Below are 16,062 nucleotides of genomic sequence, written 5' to 3' on the forward strand. Positions count from 1 at the left end.
AACATATTTTGTAACTTTTTTGAGTCTGTTTTCACTTTGGTTAACCATTTCCTATGTACATTACCCACAATGCCATTCAACTACCATTTGATTATGATGTCAGTGGGATTTAGCCTTAACTACATCTCTATCTAAAGAGAGTGATGCAGCAGCGCTTTAGTCCCTTTAGTCTGTTCAGCTCTCTCACCTCCTCATTTGTACACTCCGCTCAAACCGATCAGCTTCCAAAGCTTCAAATTTTGTGCTAATACATCAGTCAATGCCATCATGCTCGTCATCTCGTGGCTCGATATCTAGCCAAATGGAGTCTCATAACTCAGACATGACTCAGAGTTATAACTGTAAACTGCGTCGTATAGCTGCATCGCACTCTGGCACGTTGCACCAACATCTCCACTATGTTAGATTTCTCATTAATATAATGTTGAATGTTGCTGGGAAATTCAAAAGTGAGTGAGAAAAGAAACACTTCTTCTTTTGTTTTTAGGAGCTAACAGTGAAACCAGACTGGTATTCCCTATTTTCCCTATTATTTTAATCAATATTAAACACCACTGAAACTCTGCCAGCAATAAAAGTGTCTTCCTGTGATGTCAGCAGGCACATCTGCTAACTTCTCACTGGAATGATGAGAAAACATCATCACATCACCAACCACCAAATAAGCACCAATCAGAAATAGAAACACATCAGAAATATTTCAATAAAACATATTTTATATGTTTCAGAGTGGAGTTTTCTTTTAATGTGTACTGTGTATGTAGAAATGTGAATACTATAAAATGACTCTTCTCTGCTTGGTTCCTTATATATTTGCAATTTATTTAAGAAATCCTGTTTGAAACCATCAATGGTTTCAAAAACAAACCCTATTTCAAAAAAATCCCCCAAACAGGACATTATGGTGACAGTGATATAAAAGTATTCAAGATTTCATGTAACTTTTGAGATTATTTAACCTCTCAGAGCTCATTGTAAAGACTGTATTATTTCCTGCAATTTATTGTGTATATAATTTCGTAATAGATTGATGCATTTTTGCAGCACAATTTAAAATCCAGTGTTGATCAACTTCTAAATCAATTCCCTCTCTCTCTCTCTCTCTCTCTCTCTCTCTCAGGAATAGGACCATAGGCTTTATAGGCTTTATATCACAATGAGAAATATAGAAGATATATTTTGGAAAAAAAAAAATTCCTCCTGAATCCTCCTTTAGGAGAAGTGTCTTCCAGTTGCCAGCTTGAACTAAACTTAGTTGCCTGATATTATTTAGATTTTATTCAGGGAGTTAGTGATAAAGTGTGTAACTCCATTTGTGTGTAAGTGCTTTATCCTGGTCAGGATTCCAGTGCATCCGGACCATATCCCAGGAACACTGAGTGTAAAGCAGGGATACTCCCTGGATGGGACACTAATCCGTTGCACCGTACACACACTTACACACACTTACACACACTTGTTCACGACTAGTGGCAATTTAGAGTCAATCCACATACAGGCATGTTTTTAGGAGGTGGGAGGAACCCAGACAAAACCGACACAAACTCAGAGAGAATGTGCAAGATTATCTGGGATCTATTCCAAACTTTTATATCCATACTCTATTCCTAATATATTAAATCTATTTCCACAGGGAATTCAGAAATGTAGGGATTCCTGTCTTTATCATCGATTCTGTTTTATTCTGATGTCATCTCATGTATTCTGTCATCTGCCATCTCATGCCTGTGTATTCAAATCTATTCTTTTCCATTCTGAGGTCATCTCATGTCTGTATCTATGTATATTCTAATCTTTTCTGTTTGAGTCTGATTTCATCTCGTGTATTCTACTTTATAATGACATCATCTTGGTTATTTGTCTATACTCCTGCTAACACATACACTTGTATATTTTTATTTTGGGTGATTTTATGATTTGCATAGCTGTGTACTTATTTAAAAAAAGGTTAATTCTAGCATGCTAAAATGTTTTTTTTTTTTTTGTCATTTCCCTTTTAGAAAAGTTTCCAGGCAGAAATCCTGTAGAGATCTAGAACCACTAACCATCCAAAACCCATTAAAGGACCATTTTCCCTAACAGTACATAAAAGATATGACTGGATTTTTATTCATATTCGCTTCTTACAGCAGCTTCAATAACTCTTTAATTATTAGTGTTGGCGGTAATTTGGTTCGACATAGTTCTCTAAACATTAGTGTACTACACAGTTAGAGATTTATGCATAAATGAGTGCACCCTGAATCCCACAATCACAATCCCATTAAGAGCCCTTATATTCAGGAGTAGCCTATATGAATGGAGAAAACTAATATGAACACTCTCCTTGCACAAACAATATTCTATATGAATACATCTAATATTGTGTATAATATAATATTTAACTGAAATCCTTCACAACATGGATAATAAAAAGTCCTAGCTCAGTGTTCTGCTGCCTTCCCAGTGTGTTTTACAGTGATGCTGTTGGATCTCTTGCAGCTTGTGCTGTGTGATTGAGAGCGAGGTGGCAGAGACTTGGCGTCCAGCCTGACTGCACTGACTGGCCTTCCTCAGCTAAAGCTCCATATCGAGTCATGTGCACCCGGAGAATGAGAGCGCGCATTTCAGCACACTGAAGCGTTTACAGGCCCCTACAGCCGAGCCGGGTAATAATCACTCTCACAGTACCATATGGACCAAACCAGGAAAAACACTCAAGGTTTATGTTTAGGGGAAAGAGATGGGGAAGGTTTTAGATTGCTTCCATATTGTTCCATAAAACACACTGGGGATCATCATCATCATCACCATCATCATCATCATCATCATCAACACTGCCACTATTTCTTTCTTTAGAAATCTGTTTGGCTGTTTTGAATTGTATACACAGATTACATGAAGTATAAAATATATTTTCTTCATTTTAAAAATAGAAAAAAATGCATTTTATTCATACTTTAAATCACGTCATATTTTTTCTCATTGCCACATTTTACCATGAAATCTCATGCCTTTATCATCTATTCTATTCTATTCTATTCTATTCTATTCTATTCTGAAGTCATCTCGTGCCTTTATCATCTATTCTATTCTATTCTATTCTATTCTATTCTATTCTATTCTATTCTATTCTGAAGTCATCTCATGCCTTTATCATCTATTCTATTCTATTCTATTCTATTCTATTCTATTCTATTTAATAAGGTATAAATTACAATATAAAGCCTGAACATAATGGAGTGAATAAAATCTAGAGCTTGCATGAAGTTACACAGTAATGCCAACAAAAATAGCAAACATTAAATCAATCTTTGAATGAATATGCAAAGGCACGGTTTATAAATGCACAGGCAGTCGTCAATGTTTCACACTGAGTTGTATTGCACATGACGTCCATTATTGATCGTCTTCTCTGACTAAGATATTGTAAGCGTGACCCTCCATCTTACTGTCATTATAAAGCGACACAGCAATTTCACTTCCTGTCCCAATCCACATCTTATGCAGGCTTATAAAGCAGACAAACGCCTTCTGCAGCAAAACGTCAGATAGTCTTAGTGCTAGATATTGCATTACGTATTACTTAGTGTTGTTTATTGGAGCCTGCAGCAAGATTTATTTATGAAATCTGATGCTTTTGACTTTATCATCCATAAACACAGCCAGGTTCTGCCTCATAACTCTGCACAGGCACTGTGTAATGGAGCGGCTTAATGTTCTGCTGCATTTAAAATCCAATGTGCCATCTGGTGGCTGAGGGAAAAAAAGGAAGCCATGAATGGATTACGCTGTCTCAAAACAAATTATGAAATTAAAAATGTCTTGATGTACAACTTCCTGACAGATTTTATAGATTAAAAAGACAGTATGTTATAATGTTATCATTTCTTTAAATAACAGCTTACACTGGGGCTTTTATGGTAGATGCTCAATGATGCTGTACCTGATACACTCATACCAGACACACACACACACACACACACACACACACTACCATGTCAGTGTCATTGCTGTGCTGAGAATGTACACCACCCAAATAATACCTGCTCAGTGATAGTCCTGCTGTGGTGCCATTCCATTGATGGACAGAATAGAAGGGGTGCCAATACATTTTGCATAGTAGCACATGAGCTACAGTCAGTAATTTTACACCTACAAAGGGAAGGCTAATAAAAGCATAGCTACAAAGTATATACAGTATAATAAAGTGGCCAGTGAGTAACTGTGTACTGTGTATTGTTTCAGGATACATTTTGGATTTTCTTTTGTACTGTATATTTTGTAGATCAAATTAATAAATTAATAAAATTATCAAATTAATAAAATCTATGATACATTTTATAATTTCTAATCAATTTTAAAATGTTATCATACAAACTGTATAATAATCTCTTCCAGGTAAAATAATAATTTTATATATATTATTATATTAAAACAATAAACTCATGCAATTAAGGTTCGTTCTCCCTTTTCCATTCAAAAATGGTGCAGGGTACAAATGTTTGCACTCATTTTTTAGTTGAATGTGTTTCAAATGTTTTCATTCTTAAACATAAATTCTGGTTTGTTCATAAATTTTGGTTCCCAAAAATGTAATTTAAATTGACTGAAACAAATCCTACAAAAATCAGGAGATTAATACATGTCTAGGTTTTAAATGAATTAAAAATAATTAATAGATAGATAGATAGATAGATAGATAGATAGATAGATATGGTCAGCATTTAAAGATAACTTTTTTTTTGGTAATATTTGGGAGATAACTCACATTTAACAGAATGGTTCTGTTCTGAGCTTGGATTAGTGTCTGTGACGAGTTTGGGTTATCCAATACAAAAATATTGTGTATATGTACGCTTTAAATATTAGGGATATAATTCACAATTTCACATTTAACAGCAATAAGCTACTAATGTAAGACATTTTGGTTCATTTAAACTTTTTTCAACAATCTTGTACAGAACAGATGGAATCCTTGAACACCCCAGCAGACATGTGAATAAAAACTAATTCATGTCACCAGGCAATGTCTTAATGAGCTTCAAACTCAGAGCCAGAAATACAAAACTTTCTCCACTGATAATGGAATTGAGACTGAAACTGTTAAAGTTTTCCCACAAGGAGGTGCTATTTCACTTCTCCAGACCTGCTCAGTGATGGTTCTAGCAGAGTTTTTGGTGACAGGGTCAGGTAGGATTTCTAACTGCATCAACTGATGTTTTAAAACGCAAAAACAAGGTGCATGGTCCCATTTAGTCCACTGTTAAGCTTTGTCACGTGTACTGAATGTGCACTGTTAAGGAAACTGGGAGATTTAAAATCACAAAGATCACCAAGCACAGTTTAGTTCAACAAACTGTTTGGGAAGGTTGCATGGAAGAAACCCTTCTTGAGAGATATCCAGAATCCTGACCCTCACCAGAATCAGCTACAGCTACAGCTACAGAATCGTACACTGTGTTCAAATGACACTGAACTATGTTTTTGAACACTGGCAGCATGTTTGATTAAACCAGAGGGTTCATGCAAGGAAAAGCCTCCAAACCTACACTCTTAAAACATGTAGCCTTAAGGGATCTATAGTTGTCTCTCTTTTTAGTTTAAACTTTGTTCATCAGCATGTTGCTCTATTCTCACTTTGGTTAACTGTTTCCTACAATACCCACAATGCCATTTGACTCCCTCCTGATAGTGGTGCAGTGGATATAGATTTAGATCCCTAATGAGCCACTCAGAGGGATAGGGACAACACAGGACAGTTTTTATGATTACAGAATCAGTTCTTAGAAAGTTGTTTCCTTATCAGAAAGGGTTCCATGTAGAACATCTTTCTGGGGGAACCCTTGAAGAACCCCTTTTCCTGCAAGAGTTCACTGTTAAATATGGTGCAGTTTTGATGCTTTGGGCTGTTTTGCAGCTGGTGGTCCAGGTTGAAGAATGATGGCAAAAATATTGATGAATTCTACAAAGTAGCGGCGTTTTCTAGTCTGAAACCAGGTTGTACCTCAGTCTTCAGTCTTCTATCTCCAGATTTAAAACCAGCTTTATTGAAAACCTGTGGTCTGAAGTGAAGATGGCAACCACATGTGCTGTTTTGTCGTTCTCTCCAGTGGTGGCTTCACAAATGTTAATTATGAGGGTGCTAATAATTTTGAAACCGGTTTTGCAGAAAAAATGCATTGCTTAAGAAAACAAACACCCGTATGTGGTTCTTCCCCAAGCTGTTGCCACAGAGTTGGAAGTACACAGTTGTATAGAATGTCTTTGTAAGCAGCTACAATTTCCCTTCACTGGAACTAAGAGGCCCAAACCTGTTCCAGCATGACAATGCCCCTGTGCACAAAGCGAGCTCCATGAAGACATGGTGTGTGAAGGTTGGAGTGGAAGAACTTGAGTGTCCTGCACAGAGCCGTGACCTCAACGCCACTGAACAATTTTGGGATGAACTGGAACACCGACTGCACCCCAGACCTCCTCACACAACATCAGTGCCTGACCTCACTAATGCTCTTGTAGCTGAATGTACACAGATCCCCACAGCCACGCTCCAACATCTAGTGGAAAGCCTTCCCAGAAGAGTGGAGCTTATTATAACAGCAAAAGGGGAATAAATCTGGAATGGGATGTTCAGTAAGCACATACTGTAAGTGTGTGATGGTCAGGTGTCTACCAACTTTTCGCCATATAGTGTATGTTAAAATACTACAATTTTATATATTGCTTATTTTACATGACTGTACAATCTTTATATACTGAAATGTGACAGATATGAAAATAAAAACATGAAACATGGATAAACGTGTCTGATAGTGTCTGGGTTGTTATAAAAAAACAGGGCAATAAATCACTTCAATGACACTTGTGTTGCTCAGTTGTTATGCAACAAGCTTCCAAGCTGCACATCCTTTTCGAAGCTACATTCAGGGATTAACAATGCCGAGTCATGTCTTGCAATATTATCCAACATTCCTAATGATTCTCACAGATGTGTTCTTGGAGCTTTCTGGGTAATGCTGTATATATTTTAATCCCCGTAACTAACATTACTTAGTTAAGGCTCTGGCTCCACTGTGACCCTGACCAGGAAGAAGCACTTCCAGAAGATGAATGAATGAATGTTAGTGAATGTTGGGTGGGATTAGAACGAGGTCTATACATTTTAATAGGATAACTGCTACCCTTTTTCTCAATAATTTTTGAAACCCAGCTAACAAATCATCAAGCTAACAAATCATCAATTTCCAGTTGTTGATTTTAATAACTGTTTAATCAAATTGTTACAAAAGAATGTTGGCTGTTATCAAAATGCACGAAAGGAAACATTGCAGTCATGGGTTTTTGTACTACCTCCAAATGAAAAGAAAAAGGAAGATGCCAAAATGTTCAAAGTACAACAAAAAAAGATTTGCATCGTTTGAAGGATAGTTTTAACACATCTATTAACCAGGCATTTTCTTGAAAAACCACATTTATGTCTTAGCTCAGTCTTAGCTCAGTACATTTTAATTTAAATTCATGTGCATAACGTAAGCTGAGATGTAAGCCACAGCATCGGGCAGGGGATGAACCACATGCTTCCTTCTATGTCTAAAGAAAACATCATTAGTTTTTTTCCTTAAGGCCGGACTTCTCGCTTTAGGGGATCTGAGCACTGGAACAGCAGGAGCTAAAACACTTTGAAGCTGATAAGGCCATGAGATCGGATGAAAATGTCACGCTAAAAATGTAAACTAAAACATGACACATTCCAATTTAAAGATATAAAAATACCACATATAGCAGAGTTATAATTATCAATTGCAGATCGTATTTAAGATAGTTCTTTGGTGTATACATGTATAGGTTTGAGTGTGTGTGTGTGTGTGTGTGTGTGTGCGTGTGTGTGTGTACTAATTGTTCTCACTGGTTATGTTGAGTTTAGCTCTCAAAGACTCCCAGAAGAGTAAAATTAAAACTTAGCAAATGTGTGGAATTATGCAGCAAGCATAATGATGATTAAGCTGAGATGAAAAAAAAAACCCAAACAGATGAAAATAATGATTATGAATGCAAAATAAAAAAGCATAGACATGAGGAGTGATAGAGACAAAAAAAAGCTTTTCACAGCCTCTTAGAATATTATTATCATAAGAGGTGTGAAAATGCTGCAAATACAATCTAAAAAATTATCATAATTACCACCAAATTACCAAAATTACTATAATTAAAGGCAAGGCACTACAGATTAATAGTTTTTTTTTTTTCAGACAATAGACATAGTTTCTTTCTGAGAGTCTTCCAAGTTTTTTTTATTTTGTATTGGAACATATTCAACACTTTGCATGTATTTATGCAAATGAGGCTTCATGCAATGAAATATGCATATATTTGCATGTAAAACTCAAAATCTTGTCTTTGGATGATGCTAGAATTAAAATGTCAATTTTATCGTGAACACACTCTTCAGAGAGTCTTTTACACAACAGTTTGCTGAAGTATCATTTATTGATTTAAGTTTTTTTTAATGCCATTTTCATTATAAAATTACATAATGTAATAACATTATCCAACAAGTATCAACATTTTGGGACATTCCTCTGTAATATGTTTCTAATTAGGGATAGTAATGAACATTTGAACAATAATTGACATATCAGGAAACAAGCTTTTCTAAGATATATGACGTGACGTAACTGAAGTGGGAGGAGCTTAAGGCATTTGTTAAGGTTGCTACGTTTCAGATTTTGATAATGGTTGCGAGTGGAATAAAAAAACAGTGAAAAACATTTTTCTGTTGTGACATTTTTATTACATTTTTATTTATTTTTATTGTGACATTTTATTAGAGTACACACTTTATACAATTTATTCAGACATCTGAAAAGATGATTGGTGTGGCTGAACTCATCATTTCTACCTGTAGTTTCTTGCCTTAAAGATCTGATTGCTTTGAAATATGAATGTATGTGGTGAGATAATGTCAAGCATTCCTGTCTAACTGATGCACACTATACAATACATAAATAATACTGCAAAGTAAAAAAGTGGGATGATAAATTTACCTGAGAATTGCAAATTTCACAAATGTTACTTTCAAGACCAAAAATACACTAATGCTCCTTTAACATTTAGAACTAATTTCCCAAAAACAATGCAATGGTGTGAAAATCATATAGGTGTCATTTTCCCAATTAATATTTAGTACCAATGTAAAACTAAATGCTTCTAAGCACACATTTATATCAGATCCTTTTTTCAAGTAGACACCGGCCCACAAACCCCTGAATTGAGTTTGGGCCATAAAGCGGCCCGTAGCACCAGGTTTATTTTTGGCAGCACTTTTTCTTTACACTTCCACTAGGTTTATACACTGATTAAGTAATAGCTGCAATCAGTAGAAAGCATTGTTTGAGCTTTTAGCTCATCTTCTAAGAAGTTTAATAAACAGAACTACATGCTTATCTACAATGCTAGACAGAAATTCAGTCCTTATTGTAAGTTTATGAGTAAAAAATTAAGATGGTGACAAAAATTGGGCATAATTATTTGCTATTGCTTGGGTTATGTATGTTCAACTGAAAAAAAAGATTAATTAATTAATCCAAAAAGATTGAAGAAGGAATGAATGAATTATTGCTATAGGATAGATAATGATGAATTGCAAATTTGGCACTCAGCTGATAAGCTTCCTTCATTCAATACCATGGTGGTATATGAAATCCTCCATGTCTGATGTCTATGAAGGTTATCAATACATTAATGTAAATTTTAATGTCTAGAATTAGTGAATCAATGCTACTAAACATGTTATAATCTTGAAAACTGTGTTATTCATCTGAGGTGCTTCATGAATGCTCAAAACTCAGAGAAGCGCTACAACATCTTCAAGGTCTTGATTTACTGCTACAGAATAAAGGATGAAGCCTTGGTACCTCGGCAGGATCCTGCAGGTCAGTGGAGACAAAGCTTTTCTTAAGGCTTGTCCTAGATTTGGTGTGTGTAGGAGTGTGTGTGTGTGTGTGTGTGTGTGAGTGGTTTAAAAAAAGGAAAGTCAGAATTCCCTTGGTTTAAAAAAGGTCTCCCAGATCCTCCTCCTCTCTCAGCGGCGAGTGGCTCGCTCATTACCGCGGCCTCCTTGCTCACAGGTTTTGCAGCACTGTGATCGAACTGTAGGTTGGTGACATCGTCCGAGCCACTGGAGCTTCTGGCAGAAGGGGAATGTCAGACGGTCGCGTACACACTCCTGACCTGGAAAGCACACAGGAAACAAATAGAATCTGAATGAGATGCTGAAAAAATAGCATTAAAAAATGTCTGTCATGATCATAAGACCTAGAATAAGGTCAGTCAGGTCACTACTGGTCTGTACTGTCAAAGATCGAGTCCCCATGAAATGGCTTGCGAGCTGTGATTTGATTCCCTATGCTAAAATATTTCCTTTTGTAACAGAAAGTCAGAATGATGATGTGTTGAAGGGCTTGACTGATTTCCACAACAGCCAGTACTGTTCTAGATACACGACACCCCCGCCAAATCTGACAGTAGCTTAGGACTAACTAAATATGGAGAACAGCAATGAGTTTAACAAGAGCCTTCTTTCAACAGTGGAGCATTTCACACCATCATCTTCACCCACGTCTGTCCACTTGAACCTGGCCAATATTCTAAACAATAAGATGCCATGTGTTTTTCAAATGCGTGAGTTATGCCATACATGCTTGAGCTGAAGTCAACTATCAGTGGCACTCATGATGCCTGAATGGTAGGCTTATATTTCATTTTTAATATTACTCTACTTGATAAAATGATATTACTGACTCTTACTGATGGAGAAACCCCAACGGTATATAAAGACAATTGCGTTTTGGGTTAGTCTGAGGTAGTGAAATTCCAGCAGTGAACAGCACCATGTTGATAAAACACTCCTCTGAAAAGTGCCTGTCATATAACCGCCAACTCGCACAAATTCCACCTTCGTCTGAAACCCACCAGTGACTTAGCTCTTTGGACAGCCAGGGGAAGTTCATTCTATCACCTGGGTGCCAGTACAGAGAAGAGTCTTAATGCATGTTGTCCTTTTACTGGGTCCAGTCAAGCTGTGTGAGAGGTTCGAAAACAACTGCATACTGCATCTGATGCAAGGGTTGGATGGTATGACAGGACTGAGACAGGAAGGATAGTTGGCTGTCCAGAAACATCCAAGGTGGTGTGACCTGCCCGATGGAGTGAACTGAGAGTTGTCCAGGGAGATCACAAGATCTTAATTTCGGGATGCCTCTCAAGGGATATATATACAGCAGTTCAGTCTTGCTGGGATTTAGTTTCAGTTGGTGAGCTGGCATCCGTGATGTGATGTCTGCCCGACACACTCAGATCTGAGAAGGAACTTGAGTGTCTGATAGAGGAAAGGAAAAACCTGATGTGACCGCCCCTCCAATTAAGAAGCAAACCTCCACCATGCTGTGCCACTATTCCAAGACTCATGGGACATGGGGACAGGAGAGTCTTGGTCTTGTGATTGACACATGGATAGAGATCACCATGGGTTTACTGTGCATGGCACCACAAAAACACAAGATGGCTGTGGATGTTGTTTCTTGAATTGCTAAGACCAGTTTACACTCAAGTCTCCATCACTGAACAGTTGATAATTTCAGTTTGATACAAGAAACTTAAAGTTAAAACTCTAACGAAGCTCATACTTAAGTTCCTTTTAACACATTTAGCACTGCTTGACTTTACAGTATACAGTTATAGAAGAGAAATTATTTATAATGTCACCCTGATGAGGATGGGTTCCTTCTGAGTCTGGTTCTTCTCAAGGTTTCTTCCTCTTCTCGCCTCAGGGAGTTTTTCCTTGCCATTGTCGTTTCTGTCACTGTACCCTCAGCCCTTAGTACAATTTTTTGTTAGCTTTTTTTCCAATTGCTATAAAGCCTTATTCACTACTTATTCATTCAAACTGCTTTTCACATCTCCCTACACCTGGGGTTCCCAAACCCTTTGTACAAACGACCCCAAATTTTAGGCAAGCATGAGGGTTTTAAATTTGATGCAGACAGCTACAAGAAGCTAGCAGAGCTAACACAGCAATGGGCTGATGTAGTCTTGAAAACAACCGTCTTCTGGATATTTTGCAAGGGACAGATGGTGCATGGAGGCAGACCTGATAGGAGCGAGTTGCAGCAGTCCCATCTCAAAATGACAAGAGACTGAAAAAGCACCTGCGGACAGGAAAAGTTGGATCCTCCTGATGTTGTAAAGGAGAAACCTACATGACCATTTGAGCTTAGAAATATAAGGAGAGAAGCAAAGTTGGTTGTCCAAAACTACCCCAAGGTTGTGTGCACTGTCAGAGGGTGTGATCTGAGAGTTGTCCAGGGAGATCCAAAGATCTTGATCTGAGGATGTATCTCCAGGGTTGCACAGCAGCTCAGTATTGATATTAGTTTCAGCTGATGAGTTGCCATCCAGGACGAGACGTCTTCCAGACATTCTGAGTTTCAAGCAGAAACATAAGTGGCTGAGGGCGGAAAAGAGAGGACGAGTTGATTGTCATCTGCATAGCAGTTGTATGAAAAAATCTATTTGAGGATATAACCTCGCTAAGAGAGTGAGATAGAGAGGTGTAGTGGGAGAACAGAAGAGGATCCAGCACTGAGCCTTGTGGGACACCTCTGGAGGATCCCCTGCATGTCACCTGATATGATTGCCCCTCCAGGTAAGAAGCAAACCACCATGCTGCACCATGTTTCCAAGGCTCATGAGGACAGGAGAGTCTTGTGATTGTTGAAGATGGCTGACAGGTCAATGACAATGAAGGCAAATACACCAAAACATTTTGCCTACTGGAAGCAAAAGGAGCTACTGACCACCCTTTACTTTCTTTCCTTGTATTCTCTTCACCATACTGTGAACAGAAGGCACTCATTTACCCTAAGCTTTTATTACAGTTTTTCTGTTTGGCTTTTTTTCAGTTGCTGTCAAGCATTATTCACTACCAACTTCAAACTTTTTCAAATTTTCAAAAAACAAAACAAAAAACAAGTAAACTTTCTAAATTTCAAGGTAAAAACATGTTTCATTTAATTCAAAAACTAAACAGTCCCTAAAGAGTTATTATTTCTATAATACAATGATCTAGCAGGTACACTATAAACAAGCCGAATAAATCTGCAAAACATTTTCAATTTAATTAAAAAATAATGCAGTCCCCCTAAGGTTTTAGATTTTTATTTAAACGTCTATTTAAAAGAAACTTCACATTAAAAACATTTTCTTTAGCAGGTACACATCAACAAAAAACAAAAAAGTACAATTGTAAAACACTTCCCATTCATTAAAATTTAAACACAGTCCCAAAAGTTATTTCTATAATAAAATAAAAGCAATAAAAGTAACACTTCACATCTAATTCAGAAATTAAATACAGTTCTGTAAAAGTTGTTGCTATTTTTATAATCTGAATAAAAGTTAGTTTTAAACTAGTTACTTCTATTAACTTTAAAAACAATTTCTTTAATAATAATTATTATTATTATTATTATTACTGGCCATTGCTGGACGTGAACTTTTTTTTAATCAACTTCCTGCTAAATTGGCCACAACGTCAGCGCAGAAGGTCACTGAAAAGGCTGTAATTAACGCTTCTCCTGTAAACATGTTCCAATAAGTCAGTGTTTTATTTCTGTTCACATAAGATCACAAGAACGTCAACTTGTCAGGTCTATTAAACTTTTATTTAAATAATTAATTGTGGAAGAACCTTCCTCACCTGCAATGTTGCCAAGTTGCTCGCACTGACACGGGCAATGTAACAGGCAAGAATTCAAAACAGTAGAGGAAATATAAGACGAAGTATAAATCGACAACAAGACGGTAAATAGGAAAGTTCCTGACTTCGATTCAGCTTTGCGATGTCCCCAGCTATATGCAAATACAACTGAATATGTTGTCAATACATATAAAATATGTTTGCGTGTTATGCTGTCAAATGCTCAAACCCTTCATCCTCAGAGAGAGAGAGAGAGAGAGAGAGAGAGAGAGAGAGAGAGAGAGAGAGAGAGAGAATACATTACATGCTACCTGGAGGAGTGGATTTCAGTCCATGAACCCTTGCCAAGAGCAAAACACCTCATGCTATTCACCTCATGTTATTCTCTAGGCAACTAGAGAAGAGATTTTAATTGGTGTCCATGCATCATGTATGGGGAATGAGGATCATAGTTATTTATACCAGAAAACATGGTGCTAAGAAAGTATTAGATATATACAGAAATTAAAAGTCAGTACTGCCTCATGTATGTTCATGTGTTAATACATGTGTAACATGTAGAAACGTGGAGATTCTCAGTGCCTGGAGACAAATAAAAAGGAATAACACCTTTTATATGTGTGTCTCTTGCAGAGCAGGATAGATGAGGGCACAAGTTCTTTGAATCTTTATTACTTTCTTAGAAGTGTGACAAAATTTTAAGAGGAAGTGAAATTAAGAAAGGTAAAATTATGAAAATCTTTTCCACTTGTTATCCATGAACCCACTGAGGAAACAGCAAAAATTAGGACTGGAGGTGTTGCTTATGAATTTTCTATAGCAGCACGGCTCTGACATTGCTGTTTCTTTTAGAAGCAACTTACACATGTATGTTTTGTGAGGAGATGTTTATTTAGCATTTATGGAAGGAGCCTCCAGTGTCAGTGCTTTGTAACAGTCAGAGATAAAAGCTGTAGCTTGATGTTTTTCTTAGATGGACATTTCTTGAGGACAGAGGTCTTTGTACTTTTTTTTTTTTTTGTAAAAGGACAAGGTGTCATTACTTTTCTCAGAGAGAGAGAAAAGAGAGGCTGGTGAGCGAATGTCTGTTTGTAGCTAATGTAAGTGATAACAGGAACTAACTTGTTTTGTGGATATTCTACAACATTAAATGTAACTATAAATGGAAAAAAGTATGACACGTCGTTCTTTAATGAATAAAAAAATAGTACCAGAAAATTGCTGTGGTATAAGAGGAATAAAACACTTCAGAGAGTGCTGTAATGGAAAATAATCACCAGTAACTCCATGTTGCGCCGGACACATAACACCATCTAGTTGTTGCTTATTTTTCTTAACAGTACATACCCAAGTGTTTTATTCCTTAGATAATGAGTTTTTGACACATTTTCAGGTTATTCAACACAATATAACAATAATATTTTAAAAATAAAACCCTATTCTTCCAACACCAAGCTATAACTTCATTTTATCATCATACCACTAGCTCTAATTTCAGTATGTATGAATATGTTGGAGGTGAATCTCAAAGTGCCACCTATTAATATGTTGGAGGTGAATCTTCAAGTTCCACCTAGTTGCAGGATTTATTATCTGTATTATAATCTACCTTATAAAAAAACCTAATAAACAGCAGAGAGTGGTGAGTGCAACACTTTCATCTGGAACGCATTATAATTCTGGATCAGGTTTGCAAACTGATGTATTAAGCAGATCGAAACCGTCTAGAAGTTTGCTGGACCCTCAGCAGTGACCTTACTACACAAAGAGGGCCAAACTCCAGCTGCAAGACCTGGAGTGACCCGCATTCCACCTCTGCTCACTACACTGCCAATCTCTGGCAAAGCGCTTGGAAGGAAAAAGAAGGTTGTGTTTGTTTAAACTGTACATTTAGCACTAAATCTTTTGTGGAAGAGACTTGACATACTGCTGTAAAGCATAAATACCAAGAATACCAACACATTTAAGCACAAGTTAAAAGTGTATAAGAGAAATGTCAGTTAAATAGTAACCTATCTTCAGTTAAAACAAAAACAAAATAGTTTAAGTTCCGATTGTGAAAGAGCGTCAGCTGAAGTTCAGGCCTCACATTAGTGACCCTATAACTAGCCCAGATTGGGGGCAGTGATAATGCAAGATTAGACTGGTAATTGCTCTGCAGATGAAAGTGTGCCAATATTTTAATGAGAGGGATTTGCTGAAAATGACAAGCAAGCAATTTGCAAGCAGTGATAAAGCTGAGATGTAAAGCTGGAAGGAAGAATTAGCAAAGATAAAATCTACAAAAATGTATGCGAGAAAGGAAACTATTCTAATGCCAAAAATGA

General features: G+C 36.9%; 1 protein-coding gene across 2 annotated transcripts in view; it reads right to left on the minus strand.

Annotated features, from left to right (window-relative positions):
* Window positions 1–8,490: 8,490 nt before the first annotated feature.
* Window positions 8,491–16,062, minus strand: part of LOC113536575 (A disintegrin and metalloproteinase with thrombospondin motifs 7) — a 72,798-nt gene continuing 65,226 nt past the window's right edge. The window contains exon 24 of one of the 2 annotated variants that reach the window (XM_026930601.3): window positions 8,491–10,209. In XM_026930601.3, coding sequence (XP_026786402.3) covers window positions 10,061–10,209 — 149 coding nt within the window. In that variant the 3' untranslated portion in view covers window positions 8,491–10,060. The remainder of the gene's footprint in view (window positions 10,210–16,062) is intronic. The other variant, XM_026930602.3, reaches the window with a different exon arrangement.

This window comes from Pangasianodon hypophthalmus, chromosome 11, assembly GCF_027358585.1.
Source record: "Pangasianodon hypophthalmus isolate fPanHyp1 chromosome 11, fPanHyp1.pri, whole genome shotgun sequence".
Taxonomy (NCBI): domain Eukaryota; kingdom Metazoa; phylum Chordata; class Actinopteri; order Siluriformes; family Pangasiidae; genus Pangasianodon; species Pangasianodon hypophthalmus.